This window comes from Zonotrichia leucophrys, chromosome 2 (genome assembly GCF_028769735.1).
Source record: "Zonotrichia leucophrys gambelii isolate GWCS_2022_RI chromosome 2, RI_Zleu_2.0, whole genome shotgun sequence".
In the NCBI taxonomy this organism is placed as follows: Eukaryota; Metazoa; Chordata; class Aves; order Passeriformes; family Passerellidae; genus Zonotrichia; species Zonotrichia leucophrys.
The window spans coordinates 72,078,797-72,101,253 of NC_088171.1; the positions used below are offsets into that span (position 1 = coordinate 72,078,797).

General features: G+C 38.5%; 1 protein-coding gene across 3 annotated transcripts; it reads right to left on the reverse strand.

Annotated features, from left to right (window-relative positions):
• Positions 1–9,606: 9,606 nt before the first annotated feature.
• C2H5orf22 (chromosome 2 C5orf22 homolog) lies at positions 9,607–22,455 on the reverse strand. 3 transcript variants are annotated; one of them, XM_064705442.1, is made up of 10 exons: positions 22,327–22,402; positions 20,570–20,764; positions 19,765–19,910; positions 17,756–17,905; positions 15,298–15,757; positions 14,625–14,687; positions 13,498–13,619; positions 12,550–12,616; positions 11,849–11,988; positions 9,607–10,666 (listed from the first exon to the last, which is right to left on the reverse strand). In XM_064705442.1, the coding sequence occupies exons 2-10, from the start codon at positions 20,606–20,608 to the stop codon at positions 10,534–10,536; spliced, it is 1,320 nt and encodes a 439-aa protein (XP_064561512.1). In that variant the 5' UTR covers positions 20,609–20,764; positions 22,327–22,402; the 3' UTR covers positions 9,607–10,533. The 3 variants fall into 3 exon arrangements, with proteins under 3 accessions (XP_064561512.1, XP_064561513.1, XP_064561514.1); XM_064705443.1 differs by lacking the exon at positions 22,327–22,402 and adding an exon at positions 21,645–22,310; XM_064705444.1 differs by lacking the exon at positions 20,570–20,764 and having other exon boundaries at positions 22,327–22,455.
• Between the last annotated feature and the right edge of the window lie 2 nt (positions 22,456–22,457).

The window sequence follows — 22,457 nt, forward strand, 5'->3', positions numbered from 1 at the left end:
TTTAATGTCTGCTAAAACAGGCCGAGGCAGTTCAGCTGCTTGATTTTCAGGCCTATTGTAAGGTGAATCACCAGCCAACTGAGCAACATCTAAATCGGCATAATCAGTATCTGCATATCTTTCAACCAACTTGTTAAGTAACCTTTTCCATTGTAACTCCCATAGTAGATACTGTGAATTGGTTAAGATTAAAGTTGCCACATTCCTGCAATCAGCAGGAACTAAATCATAAGAGTTAAAAATATTTTTCAACACACTATTAAAATAGGGAGAAGAAAATCCACTTTCTTTCAAAGCCTGTCGTAATTCCTTTATATCATGGTGATTGAGTCTTTCATATTTTGGATTTCTATCATTTCTTCCATATTTCACTGGTAGGGCAAGATATTGTTTCTTTAAATCCGAATCCCTTTCTAGTTTCTGATTAATGTATGACCAATCCGGTAATTTTAATGGAGAATCAGAATTGTCTCTTTGATCAATGACAGTATGAATATTCCCTTTGCTTCTAATCAGTACATTTTCTGATCCTGTATCATTAAATCCAAACCTTCCAGTCACTCTGGCTCTGACAGGAACACTGTGTTCTTGTCTGGGAATTCTGCCAATTCCGGGAGCTCAGCCAATTCCGGGAGGCCGGCCACCCTGATCATGAGAACACACCTCTAAATTTTTTTCAGAAACCTCCAAGCAACACGCCCCCCTCGGAACCCTGCCATGAAAGGCAGGGGTGGACTCCAACAAACAACACGCCTCCTCCGAAGCCCGGCCCAAAGGGGCCGAGACAGAGGTGTGTTCCCCTGTTCTGGGAACATTGCCACGCTCTAACCTTGAATTTGCTACTTTACCACAAGTTTCACATTGTCTCCCTGCCAAGAAAAACTCAGCTGAAGAATCCACAAATCCAGGTTTTAAACTTACATGGTTTTGTTTTAAAACACAAGAATTAGGATCACAGCAATGAGGAAAAAACTCAACCCGTGTTTTTTCAGGTTTTTGAGAGTTATCCATTCTTTCAAAGGACTCCATCCTTTGAATTAAAGCCAATTTTTCTTTCTCTGTACCTATGGATTGACAATTACCATAAAAACCAGGTTTTTGCTTAACTGAAAAAGAATTCCCAGAACCCCCAGAAACCAAAATTTCCTGAGTGGAAGAAACACCCTCAGTTTCCTCTTCAGGCATATCACAATCTAAACCAGCTTTCAGTGTCCCCGCACAACCACTCTTAGGAAATACATTCACTTTTTCATTAACATTTTCTACAAATTTTGTCCCTTCCCCCTTATAAGAGTCACATATTTTTACATTAACAGAACAACGTGACGAAGAGTCTGAAAAAGTCTCAGTCTTTCCCAGAGAGAGAGAAGGGAGATTTTTCTCAGTGGAGTTCAAATCAGCATTTGAAACAACATTTGTTACATTCTCCGAAACACACACAGTCTCAGGTTTACTGGAATTTAAAGAGACAGAGCCAGAAGCTTGGTTTTCTGAATCCGAGTTCACCTTATTATTGTCAGTTTGTTTAAAACATTCCATCAGGGCTCTTGCAATGGGCATCAATTCTCTTAGACTTTCATCTTTTTTAAGAGTGACTAGATTATAAATCCTCCAGTTTATCTGATCCCAAAAATGAAAAGTAAAGGCAGACTGTAAATTTAAATCTTGCGTATTTGTTTTAACCCATATAAGTAAGTTTTTAAGTTCAATTTTTGAAACTTCAGAGTGCCCTTTTTCTTGTAACAATGTCTCTAATTGATAAAAAACATCCCATTCAACTTTTGATAAGTTCGTTCCCATTTTTGTTTTCTTTTAACACAAAAACCCGTTACCCAAGCGCTCTCCCGAGAAAAGTTACTTACAAATTTCTTGGCTCCAGCAGGAGAGATGATACAGTCCTCCTGATTAACACTTGGGTCTCCAGCGGCCGGGAAATCCAGGATTTTTTCTTTTTTCTTCTAATCTACGTCCTCGAACGGGGTTCCCTCACACGGAAAGTCCTCACACGGAAGGTCCTCACACGGGGCACCAAAATGCCGGGGCACCAGGGTAGCTATAGATCCAATGGTTTCAGGAACCCACGTCTTAAGAGAGGAACCCACTTGCCGCGGCAAAAAATCCAATATGGACCACACTGGACAAATTCAGACCAGCCTTTTTTGTTTAATAGTACATCAGCCTCAGAACATTGTTAGATGTTAACAGCATGCTGGCCTAAAGGAAAATGTCCCCGAAGGTGGGGTAAAATGGAATGACATAAAACCATCTCAGTTTAGATTTCAACCAATCACACCAAAACAAGACATATTGACAAGCTTTCCATCCAATCTTATAAAACATACGTAAGAGTAGTTAAAACAAAGACTGGTTCATAAAAGACAAAGAACAGAGCTCTATTCACAGTAACCTTCTGAAGATATACATTAAATAAACTTGTTGCCATCCTAAAGCCACATCTACAGAGTCCTATTGTTATTTGTCACGTCTACTGCTTGGGAAACTTTTCTGCTTGCTTGGGAAACTTTTCTGCTGTAACAGTCGGGCCACAACCTGAGGCCTAAATACTCTTTTTTAACCATTTCCTAAAAACCCTCTAACTTTATGGATTCCCACACAACCTGTGTTTGAGAGAACAGCTGAGTCCATTTCATGTGTTGTTGCTGATCTTGTTGCTGATCTGTGTTTTCCCCCTGCAGATATTCTGGAGCTGTCTTTGGTTCCAAAATACTCTGGTTTGCTGATCCATGAATTTCCCTTTCACCTCTGCTAATCCACCCCAGAATTTGCTGGAAGAATATGAAAAGAGCCAGCCAGCACTCACCTGGGGAAAGGGAAGGTGGAGAACAACAGTCACACTCAGTCCCACCATATGGTGGTGATAGATGTCTCATTCCTTTAGAAGGCTACACATTTTTGAGAACTTCTCTAGCTCTGCTACAGACCAAATTGTTTCTCTTGTCTTCCATCTATGGATGAACAGGGTTTAAAGTGTTAATTCACATCCTTTCACATGATGGTTTATTATACAGGGCAGGTAAGTAGGTCCGTCATTGTCTTTTCCTTGCAGGACTGGAGAATCACCACCAACATCTTTTGTTGTCCTGAAATCTTCCTCAGTTTATGATGTAATTAAAGCTTCCAGACTAAAGCTGGGATTATTTTTCTGCCTCATCAAATATAAATGTGACTGTGTGTGTGACTACATAGAATTCTTGCTCCTGGGAAAACATAGAAAATTGTTTTGTCCAGAAATTTCTTCTCAGGCTTATGCTTTGCAACTGGAAAATCAGTTTTCCCAATGTGCCAAATACAAACAACACATTGTTTTCACTTTGTGTTTCATTTTACATTCTTATAATCTAAAGAAAACAAATATGTTTTCCCTCTCTATAGCTATCATTGTTTAAAAAGAAATACATATACAACTTGACCTTTACCAGCAGACTGATTGCATCTAGTATTATTCCAGCCTCAGGAAATACATAATTCTGAAAATCAAAATTGTACCATCATAGCATAGCCACAGCATTGGTCCTAGTGGCCATGGGGAGAACTCTAAGAGCATGAACAAATTTGAGATAATGTCAAAGGCACTTAGTCGTCATCTTTCACAAACAACTTACTAGATCCTGTGTTTTCACTGCTAAATCACAAATACAAAGAACCACAGACACAAACATTTTCTAGTAACAAACATGGCAAATAATGGAATTACATTTCCCTCTTCCTTTTCTCCTTTACTCAGTGGAACACTCACTGTGATTGTGAAGTTTCAGTGAAGTATATGTTGATGAAGATTGATGTATGTCTAAAATTAGTCTTAATAAAAGATGCACTGCTGTGCACTGTATCATTACAGACTGTGAGTACAGTTGCAGGGACACACTGATGTACTCGTCAGGGATTGCATTGTACATATTCCAGCTATGGAATTTCGCTACAGATTCTTCTAGGATCAGAGAGCAATAAGCTGTTGATAACTCTTTAAAATGCTTTCTATGGCCAACTCTCTAAAGACATTGATGACATACTTGTCATACCAACCCTAGGTTTACAAGTTAAAATCATATTTACTTGTCTTAATTGGTTAGTAATATGCCATACAATACAATGATAATTTTCTTTGTATATCTAGGTATAAAATATTCTGCCATTTGCCCATGATAGGATGGGAAGGAGAGTCTGGAAAAAAAATTAAATTCTGTGTTGAGGTAAAAACAGTTTAATGATTATAACAAAGGATAATATAATGATGATAATAATAATGATCATGACAACAATAATAATACTAAGGGAGAGGAAGAGTGCGAGCTAAAACCCAATTGAAACAAATTATATACAATCCAATTGCTCAGCACCTGCTTGCTGACACCCAGCCTGTCCCTGAGCATCAATCAGACTCCTTTCTGTGTAACTCCTCCAGTTTATATCCTGGGCATGACATTCTGTGTTAAGGAATAGGCCTTTGGCCATTTCAGGTCAGCTGTCCCAGGAATACTCTTATTTTTAGCTACTGCTAGGATATTTTTTTTTAATTTATTTTTCTTCTAAGTATGCAAGTTGTAACATTTTGATCTTATTTCAATTGATATATTAAATTTTTCAGATGAAAATACTTATATTCATACATTTCTTTAATCATACAAAAAATTAGACTCCACATTGAAGCAAATGCATTTAAAACATAAACAATTTTGACCAACCCAGTATGAAAAATTCTTACAGATTAATAAAATTACAGATAAAAATGTCAATGTTTCACGATCGCCAGTGAATCAAAGAAGAGGTGAATTTTTCTAGTTACCTAAACAATAATTACAAATTATTAATTATAAAATTAGGCACCAAAAATTTGACTGCAAACTACAAAAAGGAGAAATAGAAATTTGAGGAAGTATCTTTGGCAAGGTGGGAAAATATGTAAGACACAAGAGAAAGGGATTATAAATCACATTTATATTTGGAATTTTGTCCTAAAAAATCTTTAAGTAATCAGACCTCTCTTCTGTTTCTAGTCACATTTCAATCCTTTATTGGCATTTACCAGGATTTCCTCAGAAACCTGATGAATCACAGGCAGCAGCAAAAATAAATAATAGTGGGAATTCATCCCCAATAGCATTCAGTGCTTCAAAAGTGTTTCTTCTCCATGAGGCCAGTCCTTGGTATTTTGTTCACTGAATTGTCCTTCATTTCAGCTGTTGGACCTAATTATGAGGATATTTTTGCAACAGGCTTGAGCAGCATGGCTGTATAAATAGTTTCTTAGTGAGATTTCTTGCGGATGATTTTAGTGTCACTTGCTCTGCATTGTGCACAAGGTTATGGCTTAAAGAATGAAGCATTCAGGGCATAGAAGTGTTCTGTGCCTTATGTGTTTTTAAAGTTTAGTATTGATCTGCTCTCAAGAGTGAGAAAATATCAAAAGAATTAAAGGCTTAGAAGGAAAAAAGGAGAGAACCAAGGCAAGGAAGTAGATCTAAAAAATCCAAGAATGAGTAGCTGGGAGGGAAGGGAATAGTTTTGTTAATAGAATTGCTAGCCTCTTTGAAATCTGAGAAACAGGGAGAAGAGGGAATTACTTCTGGATTCCTGTACTGTCTAATGATACATGGAGTGACTTATTAGAACGGAAGCAGCATCCATTACCTCATCAAAGGCAGAGCTTTTAATCTGCAGATTTCATTCTGTCAAATTTCCTGTAAAAACCAGAGTACCGTAAGTATTTTACAAATGCATTTCACAAATGTATTTCTATTACTGCAACTTATAAACAAGGAAACTAAAAGCCTTATCAGTGAAGTATTTCTGTCTGACATGATATTGTTACATTCACTAACACTTTTGGACTATCTGGGAAATTAAAGTCACTAATGCATCAGCTTTTGACTTGTACTTCTAAGGAACTTCTATGAGCTAGCTTTGAGCAGTGCCATATTAATTTAAATAAAATAGCACCAAGAGGTACAGAAACAAAAATGCATCCATATTCTGACTTTAGTTACAGACTTACTTGAAACACCACTTAAAAAAAAATCAGGATTTACTGAGGAGTATCAGCCAGGTCTCATTTTAATGACTGGCCTAGAGCTAAGGTAGGGAGTGACTCAGAGAAGCTAGAGGTCTTACTGGAACAAGCGGCATCTGAGTCTGGGCAACTGGAATTGCACAAATGATATCAGACATTCAGTGTCAGAAGGAACTGGGTAGCTGGTGACTTGTACTTCGAGTGAGAAAATAAATAAAGTTGAAGTAAAAAGAAGAAAGTCCCAAGGCAGGCTTTGATACATTAAAGTCAGGTGTTTGAGTTAGCTTGGCCATTAGTATTCAGAGCTGAGCAAAATCAAGCAGTGGGGAAGGACCACCTGGTGCAGGGCACAGTGTTCCAGAGGCTTTTGTACACCTTGTAGTCTTATTAAATTTGTGTTGTCCAAAGCATGTTTAGAAGCAATTACAAGAAATGCTGGAAGAGATGCTGGGTAGCAAGCAGAGTACAAAGGAGAAAAACACTAGCAAATAATGTACTACAGCGATATTCAGTATAATATTTGTATTAGTAACTCTGCTGGGAGATATTTATTGGCTGTACAGTGTGAAATTGTACATTAAATAAATATAAGATTTAGTATTGCCTAGGGCAGGCAAGAGATGGACATATTTTAGACTTGTTTTGGGAGACCTAGCCCTAAGTTTGCAATGGACCTCATTCTGTAAAGCAGTGAAAGACAAACACAAATTAGTACTTATTTGTTTTGGCAAGGACCTTGAGTAAAACAGTACGCTAACACATCTGCTAAAGGAATGAAATCCCTAAGAATGCAGCCCAGCAGACAGTGCAATCCCCTGTGGTAGAAGTTATGCAAAACCATCAGGATATTCATGGAAGCTGCTGAAAATACATAACTAGCTTTTTGCAAGGGAAGGCTGGAATGATTTTTCTCTCTCCAATAAGATGGCTCCTTCCTTGACAGGGTAAGAACCCCTGTTTGAAATTATTTAAGCTTAAAGGAAATTGCAATAACACTGTAAAAATAATACCCAACTGCTACACAAAACCAGACAAAAATTCAGACCAGAGCCACTTCATGAATGCTTGGGACTACAGTGTGTAAAGCTTTCCTTTGCAGATAAGAGCTCCCTTATCTGAGAGAGGGGGGAGTTGGGAGTACCTTTATGTCTGTGGGGAAGCGAGCACCAGTGAAGGGACCCAGCACCTTCCAGAGCTGTGCTTGTGACAGAGAAGCGGAGCAGACAGTGATCCACAGCCTCAAAGGCAAGTAAGAAATAAAAATAGTTTTGGGGAGCTGATATGATTCTCCCTTGGGGTCATGGTAAAACTAAGCCACTCTGTCTCTCTCCCAGGACTGGTCTGTGGCTGAACCTGATGACAGTGAGGGAATTTGTGCCAAAGCAGGAGATGGGACTGCATTTACTGGGTCTCTGACTATCTACACTGTGGAGTGGGAGCTGCACCTCTGCTGTGAGGACAGATTTCCTCTTGCAAGAGACATTGAAAGCTGAAGGCAGAAAATGAATGTCTTTCATCCTTCCTCCTGAGAGCAGCTGAGACTTACAAAGGGTTTGTGACACTGATGGGGACAACAGGTGCCATCAAGCAGGACAGGAGGGGACCTTCCAGTGCTGTTCCCCTGATGTTCCTTGGATAAGGAGAGAGGACCCATATTCTGGGTCTCCTAGAAATACAGAACTGTTCAGGTTGGAAAATACCTCTAAGATCATTGAGTCAAATCATTAACCCCACACTGCCATAAAAACCACAGCCCTAAGTGCCACATATGCAGATCTTTTAGATACCTCCAGCAAAGGGTCTCATCCCCCAAGATTGATCTTGCTGGAGAATTTTCTTCTTCTTCCTCTGTAGCAGCAGAAAGAAGGTATTTATGGAGTTGACTCTTCAACCCCCACAGTCCAGCTCTGACCAAGTCTAGGGTGACTGACTCACAGCAGCATTACCAAATACAGGAAGGGACAGAGCTGCCACAGACACTGAGACAGAAGCCTCAAGTAGAGGAAGAAATGGTAACAGAGAACACAGTAACCTCCACCATCTGACTCATCCCCTGTTCATTCTTCTTGGAAAAGCTCACTTTGTTCCACAGTGACAAGCTGGGAATCCACAGTGCGGCTGGGGTGCAGAGCTGGTGATGCACAGGGAAGGCAGAGGCTGCTCAGCATATCTGGTTTGAGGCCCTATTTCATTCTGCACACAAATGTGCGTGTGTGGTTGCTCAGGTTAATAGTGCATCTTGGAAGCTGAGCCCCAATTACAACAGAACTATCTCTACCACTGAGGAATATCTGCAAATGCCCTCCAAAGTGGGCATCCTTACTCCTCCATGCTGCCAGAGGCATCTAGACACAAGAGCCAATATGAAGCTGCTGACTTAGACAGTGCTGCTATGTAAATATCCTCAGGTGGGTTTATTTCTAATGGGCCTTCATGTCCCATCCTTTCAGCGCTGATTAGAGGAGTTACGCACTGCATTTCACTGTCTTGTTCTGCATAATACATTATTCTGAAATAGGCTGAGAAGAAAATGAGGCAGACACAGGGAATGGAGGATTTGTGCATCTGGTTAATAAAGAAGCCCTATAGGGCAAAAACAAGAAATAAAGACACCTGTTTCTGGCTTGGCTTGATTACCTTTCACCAATGTAAAAAACAACCTTGCAAATGTCCTTAATGTAGAAGTTAATGTTTTGTTATTATGTGAGACTGGCATTTTCTGCCATATACACAGACTATTAGTCAAGAGATTTCAAATGATAACAATTTTACATTCATAAACAAAAACTATGCTTGAAAGGAAGATTTCTTAATTAACTTGAAAAACAAATAGACAATTCAGGATGCTATTTTGATTCTGCAAAACTGTGAACACATGTACATGAACCAGGATAGGCAGGGCACAGGAACAACCACAAGACCACAGATAAAATGCAAAGAAGTAAGTTTAATGTTGTTACCCCATCAAACAAGGCACCCCAGAGCAGGATCCAGGCAGAGATGCAGGCACTGTTTGGTTTGGTCCATAGTAGAAGTTCCCCCACCTGGATCCCTCAGCCCTGGCTGCCAGGCAGCATTTTGCCCTCCCTTGCCCAGGCTTTCCCCAAGGAAAACTGGTTCTTACCTGCCCACCCAGGAGGGTCTCAGCCACGCCGCACATGTTTTTTTTGTTTTCTACAACCTTAGAAAAGCCCAGCATGAAGGATCTTTAACTTTAAAAAAAACCAATCTTTCCACAAGCAGCACATATCTGACTGCACTTCATTGCTGCATGTGATGTATGGCTCTTCATAATTGATGAAGTATTAAGGATATTGGCTCCAAGGCTCCTTGTGACAGGCCTGTCACAAAACCACAAATAAAACGGATCCATGGCCATGGAATGTATTCTACTAGAACAAATATTTTAAAGGAATGATATATTTACAATCTATAATATAGTCATTTTTACCAACAACAGAAGCAATAAAAAACTCTAAAAGTGCACAAAATCTTTGTAAAGCAAAGTTAGCAAATGAACTCCGTTTTTTCAGAAGAAACTACAAGCAAAATTTATTCATGATAAAAGACCATATTCTAGGTAGCATTTTCTTTCCTGTTTCAGTTTCATTCCCAATAAAAGCTGTGGGGTTTTTTCCTCTGAAAGTGCCAGTATTCTCTATAACTATATTGATTTCTGAATTAAGTAGTTCTAGAACTGTTATTACCTAAATAGCAATACCAAAATGAGTGAAAACCTGGTACAGAATGTTTTGCTGCTGACTTCAGTGAAGCAAAATCTTTGTTTCTGAAGAGCCATCAATTCCTTACAGGATTTAAAACATAAAAGCATGCACATGCACACATACTTTTTATCCTCAAAATAATGTAAAAGTGAAAATACCAAGCCCAATGTCTGTACATTAGGGATATTACCTAAGCCACCAATAAAATACTCTAAGGCAAAATAAGACATTAGTGAAACAGAAAATAAACATGAATGATATTCTGTGGATGGGGCAGAAGCTATGAGCTGCTCTAGAGAAATGAGAGGGTAATCCCAGCACAACAGATAGGAAAGATCACTACATAGATCAACAGTTTTAAGGGCATTTTTAAGACCAGTTTTTAAAAGACATAATACAACTCAGGAGCAAATCTGTCACCAAATTACAAAAAACATACATAATGGAAAACCATTTTAAGAAATTATGTATTTTATTTTTTTTACAGACACAAAGAAATGGGACATAACCCCTCAATTTATGGACAAGACATTGTTTCTCTTGCACCAATTTTAAGAAACAAGACAGTAAAAATAAGAATTACAGCACTAATCTGAACAAAGCAAAACAGGTAATAGTTCAGAGGCAGCTGTGGAGAAAACAATGCAACTCAAACCCTAGCTTGGTCAGCTTGGGTTCTAGTGCCACCTGCTGAAATAACAGCAGTGTTACCCTTGCACTCACAGCTAATGAACAATTTAAATTAATCCTCTGCATCAGACAGCAACACACAAAGAAAGGTCACGAAGAAGATGAAGTGCTTGAGTAATCTAAGTGCACATCCAGTGAGCCATACACAGAACGCAGTAAATCGAGAACCTTCTCTTGAATGATGTCAACCTGCTCTGAAGGGCAGTAATCATCCAAACTTGATCTGTAAAAAAAAAAAAAAATCATGGGAATACAGATATCACAACCATAACCACACTGTGTACTCCTGCAATGCCCTGTGGCTAGGCTGAAGCTTCTTTCAAACTGTGGCAAGTTTTGCCTCCCAGTATCCCTTTGAAGCATAGTGCTGTGCTTCTTAGCACTACATGTCAAGTTTAACAGAAAGTCTGCAGCAGATCAGGAACATGATGTAATCTTTCCTGTTCTTTCTACTCTCTTCCTGAATCTGGTACAGAACACCCTGGCAGTCAAAGCTCAAAGAAATTATCTAATTAAAGGACACATAGAAAATTTAGATTAAGAAATTGAAATGCTACTGGTAAAGTAGGCAGGAAAACTTGAAAAACATCTTCACAATACCTGGCATATAGCATTTTTTACAGTATCCATTAATGAACTTCAAACAGATACAATTAAAAACTGGTTTCCTGAATTTTTTATCTGTTGGGATCTACAGAGATGATTCTGGTTTCTCCACAGCAGTGGATAATAACCCTGGAATTGGGAATAGACTTCATTTTTTTGCAGACATTAGCCATATTAGTTCTTGTTGCCAAAACCAGTTCCATATCAGCTTCTGCTATTGCTGCTGATGCTTTAAGAGCACAATACTAAGTATTTCTGACTGATTAAAATGCAATAATTTGTCAAGAGGCACACTGTGGTCTTCAAATTAGATTTTTTCAGGCCAGTTCTTTGGTTCTCCCAGGTCTCTGGCTTCAAACTCCATTCTGCTGTTCTAAATAAAACCTTTACAATTCTGGAGGCCTAACTTTTACCTCATAATAAAGTTTTAATAGAACTTTGAAGAACATAAATGCCTTTTAGTCTACTAGATGAAAACTCATTCCAACAAAAGCTTCACTGAAAAAAAGAAATCCTATCTGTAGTACAACAAACCCTAGAGTAAGAGAGTAAGGAAGGTGGGGTTTCAGCCCAAGCCACCTTTATCCTAATTAGCTCAAGTAACACAAGCAGAGATGTATGAACTCCAGCGACAGCTATCAATCCCAACACACACAAGGCCTAAACTGCCTTTATATAACCTGTGCTGAAGCACTGTTAGGCTTCCACTTTAACAGAACTAGTGCTATGCTGACAGGATCATTTAGCCTCATTAGCATAGTCCAGACATTTTGAAGTCAAAATATCTGCACAGTCTTACCGAGCAACTGTCACCAGTGTGGGCTTGGGCAGATCTGTCAGGAGAACTTTAATGGACTGTATGAGGCCTTCAATCTCGTCTTCAGTGCTAACATGGTGAGGAAGCTCCACGTAATCACAGGTCAGACCAGCCTGATGGACCTGTGGGTAAATTAAAGAGAGATTTCATTTCTGTTGATGAATTATCAATATAGCTTATGCATGCAGACAGTCTTTAGGAAACCATCCCTAGCCCATCAGGTAACTTGCACCTCTTAAACAAGTAAAATTCTGGAGGTTGCATGGATTATTTCATTATCTCCAGTACCCTGTACCTCTTCTTATGAATTCAGAGTATGTTGGAGTCCTTGAAGATGATATAGCTGTGATAGGTTATAAATAGGTACCTTATTTTAAGTTCTACAAAGGAGACCAACAGACTGGTGAAATTTAGCCTCCATTCAGAGGATGCAACCCAAGACATCACAGTCCTGGGAGATCACACTAAAGTTGCCTAAATATACACAGACAAGCAGGCTAGAATTTTAGCAGCTTTGAAAGGAAAAGCTGGTCTAAGTAATAAGACATAAAACCTGAGGAAAATTACCAAAATCACAGGAAGTTCTGAATCAAGAAGCAAGTCTGGAAGGAAGTATGACTCTCTCCCTCTCTGCTGAAGCTATGCTTTTGACATCTGTCTGCTTTCTGCTTTTTGTCACCTACCATTTCATAGTCTGGGCTTTCCATCCTGGTTTTCAAACTGTGAACTAGTTGAACAAGTGGCTTCATTCTGGAGTGAAAACAAAACCGAAATTTTTTACAAATAGTTGGAAACATTCATATACCTTAAATGGCTAGAAAAAAAAAGGTGAGGAAAAAAAGAAGGAAGTAGAAATGATGGTCTAAGATTTGAAAAGGAAATTTGCTCCTCTGTCATCTTGCACTTGCAAAACCAGAAATTATCAGTATTATTGTACTGTTTCACCAGGTCTTTCTTATAAAGCCCCTATATTTATACCTGCCTCTGGCAAGTCTTCCTTGTGCTTTTTTTAGGGTATATCTGCAGAGAAGCTGCTGCAGCTCAAAAGTCATATGAACTTTATAGGAAATACTTCTTGTCACTGTTAGAGAGGTTGTACAGTAACTGCTGCATTTGATGTGGAAAATGAGTGCTTTTCCTATCAAGGAAAAGCTCAGACTTTCCCTGTCTCTTTCCACCTGAAAACTTTTCATGTGAAAACATCTAGTTTAACAGTGGAGTGATGCAATTCAGACGTTTAGTTGCTCAGGTACAGTTACAGGAATTTCCATTTTTCCAAAGAAAGCAGAACCTTTGGGAGCACTAAAGAACTGCTTCTCCATGTCCTCCTCGGTTTGTTGCCTTTTTTGAGAGCTGTGCTACACACTGATGACCAAGGTTTTAGTCACCAAATACGCCTCCACCCATAGACAACAAAACTTGCAGGAAGCTGTACAAGACTGAGCTTCCAAAGCTTACAGTAGTGCTGAAGACAGTAGACTGCCTTTCCTTTTGTTTTGTCTCTTTCTCCTCTAGGACTAAAGAAAAAAGCATACACTTGTAGAGATCCTATCCTTCTCTCTTATCAAAATGCTGAACTAATCAGTTCTCAAACTTCTATTTGCAATTTAGGCCTCTTAAAAACTTCCTACCCAGGATATGAAGCCCATTTCTGTGTGGTTTCTTCATCATCAGTGTCACACAAATCCGCAAATGCTGCTTCCAGATCTTCCAGCTGATGAACACGGTTTTCAACACAATCCAGCAAGTCTTCCTTTAAATAAGCATACACAAAAGTATGTTAGGGGAAAAAAAGAGGCAAGAACATCATGACTTATCCTATGATTTAATTTCTGTAATGACTGACCTACTGGAAGTGGGGAATCAGAAACAACCAATTCATTCCTACAGCACATCTTTTCAAGAGGATCATAACAAATGCCTGCAGAAACTGTTACACCTTCAGACTAAATCATCTCCCTTTGCTCTGGTTTTCCCACTACACATTTAAAAAGCCATCTTTTAAATCTGTACCTGCTTTTTCCTGATTAAGAAATATAAAAATCAATCTGACAATATTCAAAGTCTCTTTATTTCTTTATTCACACATATTAATTAGGTTTCATTAATTGTGATAATTAAATGTGCTGAATCTTTCAGTATTAGTGTTCAGAAGAGATTATGAAAACCTGTAAATACAGGTTTTACAATGTTTTACAAGTACACAGCACATAAAATTAAAAGTACATTACAGTACTTTTTTGTAGTACTTAAAGTACAGCATAATACCATCCTATCCACAACTGAACAAAAAGGTAAAATACCAATTACACATTCATCACAGCTCTGACTATCAAGAAAGAGCAACAAGGGAAGGAATGGGAGACTGGAGGGACGTATAAAAAAAAAAAAGAAAAAAAGAACCATCCACCAAAAAACCAAAAAAGAAACACTCCACCTAAGCCCTGTTAAACCATAAAAAGAACAAGTTTGCTGGTGACTTATTAGGTTTTCATTCCTTCTGTGCCATTTACCCTTTTGTTTACAGAAACAATTTTTCACACTCATACTAAATATTTATGCAATTCATATATTCAATCAAAACATTTAATAGAAAAAAAATTCTAAGATGCTGCTGATTAGCATTTGGTTGCATAGCTTAATGTGAGCCCACTTCATTAAGCACCTTTGATAGGTTCCTTCCTGTTGTCGTAACTCATTTTCATTGGGTAAACAAAAAGAATCATTCCTTCATACGTTCCACAAGGAAGCATCATACCTCTGTTGCATTTTTATGTGGCTTCTTGAAATTGTACAACTCTTGCAAAAGCTCATATTCTGTCTTTGAAAAAGAAAAAAACAGTAAGAAAATGACTCCTCAAATGAGAAAACCAATCCTCAAAGCCTTCAAAAAAATATAATTTCCTTACTCTAGTATGGCAGACAATAATGAGAGTAACAGCCTTTCATCAGGACAAGGTACCACTCTTTGGATAATCAACACTACTGTGCCTTTTGAAAGGCAGTTTCCTGATACCATCATGGCTTTCTAAGCTCAGGTTATAGAGGGTAAAAAATGACAAAGGCTCTCATCTCCCCTGATGAATCTTGCAGTGGGTATTTGGAAGGTAATCTCTGGGAACCCAAGCACAGCTTTTATGTCCCAAGCAAACAGCAGAAGTTGAGTATATCCCTGAGTTTGAACATACACTCAATATTGATACAAAGTATAAGAAACTCCTCCTCTTTGGTGGTTGAAATTTTTCACCACATACATTCCCTTAAAAATACTTCTTTAAAATGGAAATACCTCTTTAAAATGTTACCATGAATCATTAACCATGATCAGGTAATCTGCTAATTTAGCTTAGATGAGAGTTTCTCCATAGACATAAATATTAGGGCTGGGACTCTAATATTGTGGTACAAGGCTACTCAATTTCCATACTTACCTGTGTGTACATTTCTTTAAATGGATTTTTAACTGAAAAAAAATCTAAGTCAATGTCTAAAACATATGCATCCCCCTTCTGCAGTACTTGGCAGACATCTTTAGCAATGGCCCTTATTGGGCATTCACTGTTTTTAAGATGGCTTGAAGCTGAATCTTCTGCCAAAGTTTCTGCCCCATTCAGGGCATCTGCATTTTGCATTTCCTTTTTCTTCACACTCTGGGTGATGTGATCAAAGTCAGCAGGAGCCACTGAAGAGGCAGAAGTGGCACTTGCTGTGTCATCTGTATTTAGCTTCAGTCTTTTAGCAGATGCTACTTCGCCACTTCCTTCACCGCTGTTTGATGATTCAGTAGGATTGATGAGAATGACGTGCAAATTTAAAGGCTTCTGGTTTTCCAGCTGATCAGCAGGAACATAAAGACCATCACTTAAGAAGTAATTATCTGTGCCTGTAACCCTAAAATTGACAATAAATCCCAGTTAATACAAATTTAGGCAAAGAGCATAGGAAAAAGCATTTTATACTTTAGGGACCCAGAGAAGAATGAAAAAGATGTTTGATGGCTAATGAAAGTCATAAAATTGTGTAGACAAAATTATTTCTTTTAATCCTCGGGTTTAAATTATATTAAAGTTTTTTCTACTTCTTTATTGTGGAATATATTAAAATTCACTCTATATTTATTATAATAGCCCTACAAAGTTTTAATGGATAAGAAAAAGATAATGCCTTATGTGCTACTAAGATTAATTTGAAATTGAGTTGCATTTTAAAGACAACTCAATTTCAAATTAAAATTGAAATTGAATTGTTTTAAATAAATAAATAAATAATTAAATAAATAAAAAACATCCAGAACTGACAAGATACTACAGCACATAAGATTGCAAAGCTTTTGTCTTGTTTTGTAATTTTCTGGGAAAATTATGATAGTTGGGTTTATGAAGTGCCCTGAAATGCATGAATATTTACTTAGTGAAAGTACAATATTATGAATCCATAAATAGAATTTAACTTTTTTTTACCCCCAACACATTCCCTAAGTGACAAACATGGTAACTAGAGGATAAGTAGCTAACTATTAATTGAATCCACTTAAAAATCCCACAAAACAACTAACCAGCCAAAAGCAACACTAAAACTTCTGCTTACAGTGAAAATTTAAAGAACAGGATCTTCAACCTGCATTGCAGTACATGAAGCCTTAATCATCATAAACTCAAATTACAAATAACATTAAGAAGTGTGAACTGCTCGCTTGTGATAAGGCCTTATTTGAATACAAGGTATCACCATCAATCAACCACAAAGACAAATCATTTCCTAAGCAGGAGAAATTTGAAGTTCAGTTCCCCGGTGTCTTGTGAATGGATTACCCTCAGTTTGTCAAGGTCAGGGGCTGGATTACAACCCCATCTTGTTGACTAGTCAATCAGTACATTGTCTCAGAAATTCTGCAGGGTTCACCATGAGCTCATAGTATGTTAGTGTCCACTAATGATGAGGCTGTATCTATTGCCTATCCATCTCTTCTCATCAAAACTTTTAGGACATTTGTATTTATGAGGACTCTTTCCCTTTCTTCCTTCATGGTTCTGGTAAGCCTAGAATCTGAAGAAAATGTACCCAACTGTCTTCAAAAAGGAAGTCTGAAATGTTGTTTTCATGCCTGCTAAGGCCACTAGTGAGAGAGCAACTCGACCATCGTGACTTATTCCTATGTATTGGCTAAATTATTAAATGTAACAGAAAGCACTAGCTATTTAAAAAAAATCATTCAGGTTCCCTTTAGGCTTCAGATTCATAATTGTAGAGCTTTAAGTGTTTTATTTAAGGTGGTAAAACAAAGCATTTCACTGCTGTTTTCCATTAAACTTGCTTCAAAAGATTTATTTTGCTATGCTCACAAGTGACATGATTTGTAAATATCCCCTAAAGCTGCACAAAATCCCAACACTGTGAATATGGTGAATGCAAAATTATTGGGGACTGCATCCTGCAGAATGATGAGGAATGATTCTATGATTCTTGAATCATAGAATAATTAAGATTCAAAGAGACAACTGGAGGTTTCTAGTCAATCATTGATCAAAGCAGAACTGACTTCAAAGCTAGGTGAAGCTGCTCAGGTGAATTGTCCTTTATCGAATGATGGAGAATTCACTACCTGAGTGCCTGTTTCAGTGCTCAACTAGATCAACTTCCAAAACCAAAAAACTCCAAACAAACAAAAAAACCCGCTCCACACTAGAAAAACAGTCATGGCTGATACCAAATAACAATTTTACTAGTTAGACCAAAGACTAAATTGATACAAGAGTAACTGCATTAGGTTCTAAGGAAATTATAAATACAAATTAAATGTTGATCTTTACCCAAGAAAATAAAAAAATTCCAGTGAAAAGCAATGGAGATGGCCTTTATATTACTAGTATATGTCAGCAGACAATTTACCTGATAGTTGTTGTTGATACATCTTTCCCAACCAGAAAACTGTGTTTCCCTTCCGAGATCTGCTGAGCCCAGCGTGGGTGAAGCCACACTACTTGAGAAATATGGCCAGCATAAACAGCAGGCATAATCCAATTTTCAATACTTAATTCACTATAATCAGTAGAGAAAGACAGAAAAGAGCAATGTTACTTTCCCTATGAATAAAAATGGTCAAGAACACCACAAACATCTTCCACATCTTGAAGGCCCCCATGCAAATCATCTAAAACTAGTACTCCATGTAAGGGTAACATCAACAAAGAAAGAAAAAGAGGGAAATCTTTATTCATAAGACAAAACAAGAATGTCTGTAGTAGGTATAAAAAAGTTCAGACCTAGAGTGGAATTGGCTTCACTCTTGGCGTGGCACTTTGATTATAAACTCCTTGGTGGTGGACCTGGCAGTGTCAGGTTCATGGCTGGACTTGATAATCTTAGAGGCCTTTCCGACCTTACTGATTCTGTGATTCTATGCCCTTTATCTCTTAATACATGAGAGGAAAAGTGCAAGGAACATCATCAACATAACTGTAAATAACTTCAAACTGACCTCATGAGACTGTTTTACTGTAAACTGCTCCAAGTGTATTTTAAATATCATCCCAATAATTAAAGTGAGTCAATCCATACCCACAGGATTAATATCTTTCCTCATTATCAAGACCCTATTTTTTTAGGTGTATGATGCCAGCTGTATCCTGGGCTGCAGCAAAAGAAGCATGATGAGCAGGTCACAGGAGGGGATTCTTCCCCCATATTCTGCTCTTGTGAAACCACACACCTGGAGTGCTGCACCCAGGCCTGAGCCCCCCACATAACAATTACATGGTCCAGAGAACCACCAAGATGACCAGAGGGCTGGAATGCCTTTCCTGCGAGGACAGATTGAGAGGGTTGGGGTTGTTCAGCCTGGAGGCTGCACAGAGACCTTATAGTACCTTCCAATACCTCAAAAGGGACTACAAGGAAGCTGGAGAGGGACTTTTTACAAGGGCATGCAGTCATAGGACAAAGGTTTAAACTGAAAGAGAGTGTGTTTAGATTAGATATTAGGAAGAAATTCTTCATTGTGAGTGTGGTGAGACACATAGGCTGTCCAAACAGTTGTAGGTGACCCATGGCCAGAACTGTTCAAGGCCAGGTGGGATGGGGACTAAGCAACCTGGTCTAGTAGAAAGTGTCCTTGCCCATGGAAGGGGAGCAGGAACTAAATGATCTTTAAGGTTCCTTCCAACCCAAAGCATTCAATGATTTTGTGATAGAGTCCACAAAACCTTTTATTCATCCAATAAAGAGAACAAAATATTGACTCTGGATAAGGTGATTCAAATATATCAAATGCATCAGCTTGTAATTACTGTAAATCACCATAATAGTGATGCAAACAGTATTTTAAATACTGTTTATTTATTTTAAAATTCTATTTAAAATATTTATTTTAAAATATACATTTATTTATTTTAAAACAGGAAGAGCAAGACAATAGCAGAGACCATAGTGGCTTATTACCTATCTACCTTAGGTGGGGAAAATAGTGTTCTTTACAATTGCAATAGGAACATCTTGTTCTACTTCACATATTCAGCATACCAACAAAGGATGTGCTATTTCAATCTCAAAGTCAGTTTTTCAGTGTGAAGAGAGAAAGACTGTTTCATAACTACAGATTTCAGACAAAGCATCCATGCAAAGTGCTATCCTGTTGCCCAGAGGAACCACTTGGGATAATACCATCATACACTGTTGAGCCAATACACAAAGCAAACTCATACATCCTCAATTGCTTGATATGCAAGGAAACTTTAGCCATTAAAAATAAAGTTTCAGCAAAAGTGAAAAGAAAGAAGATACAACTTGAATTTGACTTATATCTCTTTTGTTCATCCTTCCTAGGCAGCCATAGCAATATTCACTGTGAATCAAAGGCAGCAAGAATTAAAGTCTACTCTGATGCAGTACCCAGGACATACCTAAAAAGAGCTTCTTTGTCAAATACAGTGTCTGCAGGCATATTCACAGGAATAAGAAGGTCTGGATGGGAATCAAGATGAACAAAACTGATGTTACTGGCAGGAAGATGCTTTGAGCCAATGGCACGATAAATGAAAGGCAGCACCTAAAGCAACAGAAACAAAAACATTTTAATGATAGCCAGTGGGCTGAAAAATGCAACAGCTTTAGCAGCAAAACCACCAGTACCACTTTAGCTCCTTTAGAATTTGGATTAGAGGGAGGAGGAGACAGAATACAATACAAAGGGGAAGTAACTCCAGTGGCAAGACAACTCATGAACAGTAATCGTTATTAAGTCCAAGCATTCCAGATGAAAAACTGCTGAAGAGTCACAGCTTTACACCCTTTTCCCTTTTTTATAGGATGTCTTGTTTGCAGCAGCTCTTCTCACTAGCCATTCAACTCAATTCCTAGATGTTTGAGGTTATTTTTCCATTTACAATTAAGACTCAGGAATGCCTTTCCTCTTCTGCAGATCATTGACTGTGTGCTTCTTTCTCCATGATATAAAGGTTCCTCACCATGCACTGGTGCTATGGAGATAAAAACAGTTTGCTCCTTATAAATTAAGTGATACAGATTGAAAACTGACACCACCATGATTTAAACTTTAGCTGACCATTAAACCTACTCCTCTTGAAGAATTAATTCCTAATCCCTCCATGACTGTTTGCAATAGAGACTACCTTTCTCAACTGCCCAACTTTATTCTCTGCTGAAGTTCTTCACTCAGAAGTGTGAAAAACAGATGAGGCAACTCACCAATTTACAGCACAGCAAACCACTGCACTGCAATAACATAGGGTGGTAAAAATGAGAGAACTGATGGTTGATTCCTCTTGGAGCTGCAGTACACAGAGTCTCTTCCACAGTTAGAAGGCATCAACTGCCTTGGCTACCAGAGCAAATTCATCAAGGGTTGTGAATCACAGCCCTATTATACAGGGAATGTGAAGACTGTAAAAAGCAACAAAAATTATGTGTGACCTCTGCATTACCACAGCAACTGATCTACTTTTTTTGGCATAAAACTGATTAAGATGACAAACCCTGCATACTGCATAGGCATAACCATAAAACATATTAATATTATTGCAATAGTAGATAAAAAAAGACTAAAATCAACATGGGTTCCCTGACCCATGGCTTTTACTTCTTTGTAAAAAAGAAGCAATCTGGCCTACTAAACAACATACAGTATTTACAATTAAAATTGAAGCTTTACCTCAGGTAAGTGCAACTACCGATTGCAAGAGACAAGAGAGACTTGTAAGTTCTCTAACCTTGCAAGTTCTCCTGATTTGGATTAGAACAAAATTTCCTTCATCACAACTGTTAGTATTAATCAGTGCATGATGCAGCTACTGACAACTCACTCTTGAGGAACATCATTGTCAGTAAGGCTGATATAAAATTTTCTGTGAAATTCTTATACTTTGGGACAAAAAGCCATTTATGTTTTATGCAAGATAGACCAATTCATCCACATTCCTAGAATGAAAACATTTTAAATTAATTATATAGTATTAATAGAATTTTAAGCTAATTTAAAAAAGAAATATAGAGACTAAAACAAAGAAGGACCATTAAGAAGCATTATGTCAGAATTCATATCACAGTAACAGTCTAAGTCCTTGGCTACCATGAAAAACCAGCTGTCACAGCATCACATACTCACTGAGTCTTAGCAAAAAAGAATTGTATTAAAGTACTTAAAATTTTGTAAAATTATTGTCTTTAATAAACTTTACTACACTAATATTTTCTCTTTGCAAAGAATCTAGTAAAGACTCTTTATTTTAGGATTAAAGCCTCAGTTTATGCTATTATAAAATACCTCATGAGAAACCAGATGCAGCAGTCCAAAAGCAATTCCCGCTTTACTCCCCTTTTCAATGAGTCCACGAAAAAAAAGCAAACCTCCAGATTTTTAACATTTCTCATCAAGTGGGAGCCAATCTACTAGTTGGGATGGGATTATATTTACTTATCCTCTGCTGACATGCCATACACTGGGTAGGGTTGAGTTTCCAAGCACCCCACTAACAGCTAGAAAATTATAACAGCAGTGTAACGTAGGTATTATCAGCTTTAAATCACAGCAATCTATGATACAAAGAAGACAAAAAAACATTCAGCAATGATGGCTTTAAAAGATGCCAAAATGCGATCATGGCAATAAGTAGCTCAGTCGCTGAATCGGGAAGGAAAATCAGTCAGCTGGGCGCTGAAGTTCATTGATGTTTCAGCAGCGGAAGGGAAGGCAGCTTTGGAGTTTGTGCGCGGCTGCGGAGGGGAGGGCCGTTCCTAAGGAAGCGCCCGGAGAACCCGCACACACGACAGGATAGCCTATCTCCCGGGGAGGTCGCCGGTGAGCGCACCGAGCATTTCTCTTGGCTACCATCCGCACCGCGGAGAAACCCGCCAACAAACTCACACAAAGAGGAGCAAACGAAACCGCTCCCCATGCCCCACCCGGGGACTCCCCATCGCACAGCAGCCCAGCGCGGGGCACTCACGTCCTGGTGGTCTTCCACTACCCACACGGGCAGGGCCGGGTAATGCCGCCGGGAGGCCGCGCCGGGCCGGGCGGCGCCGCCGGGCCCTGGCCCCGGCTCCGCTCCGCTCATGCCGCCGCTCCCCTCGAGCG

Coding starts and splice junctions, on each gene's coding strand:
- C2H5orf22 (XM_064705444.1), bottom strand. CDS start 22,437: ATGAGCGGAGCGGAGCCGGGGCCAGGGCCCGGCGGCGCCGCCCGGCCC. Junction 17,906..19,764: donor GACAAAGAAGCTCTTTTTAG/GTATGTCCTGGG, acceptor TACTGATTATAG/TGAATTAAGTATTGAAAATT. Junction 15,758..17,755: donor GTATCAACAACAACTATCAG/GTAAATTGTCTG, acceptor TGTCAATTTTAG/GGTTACAGGCACAGATAATT.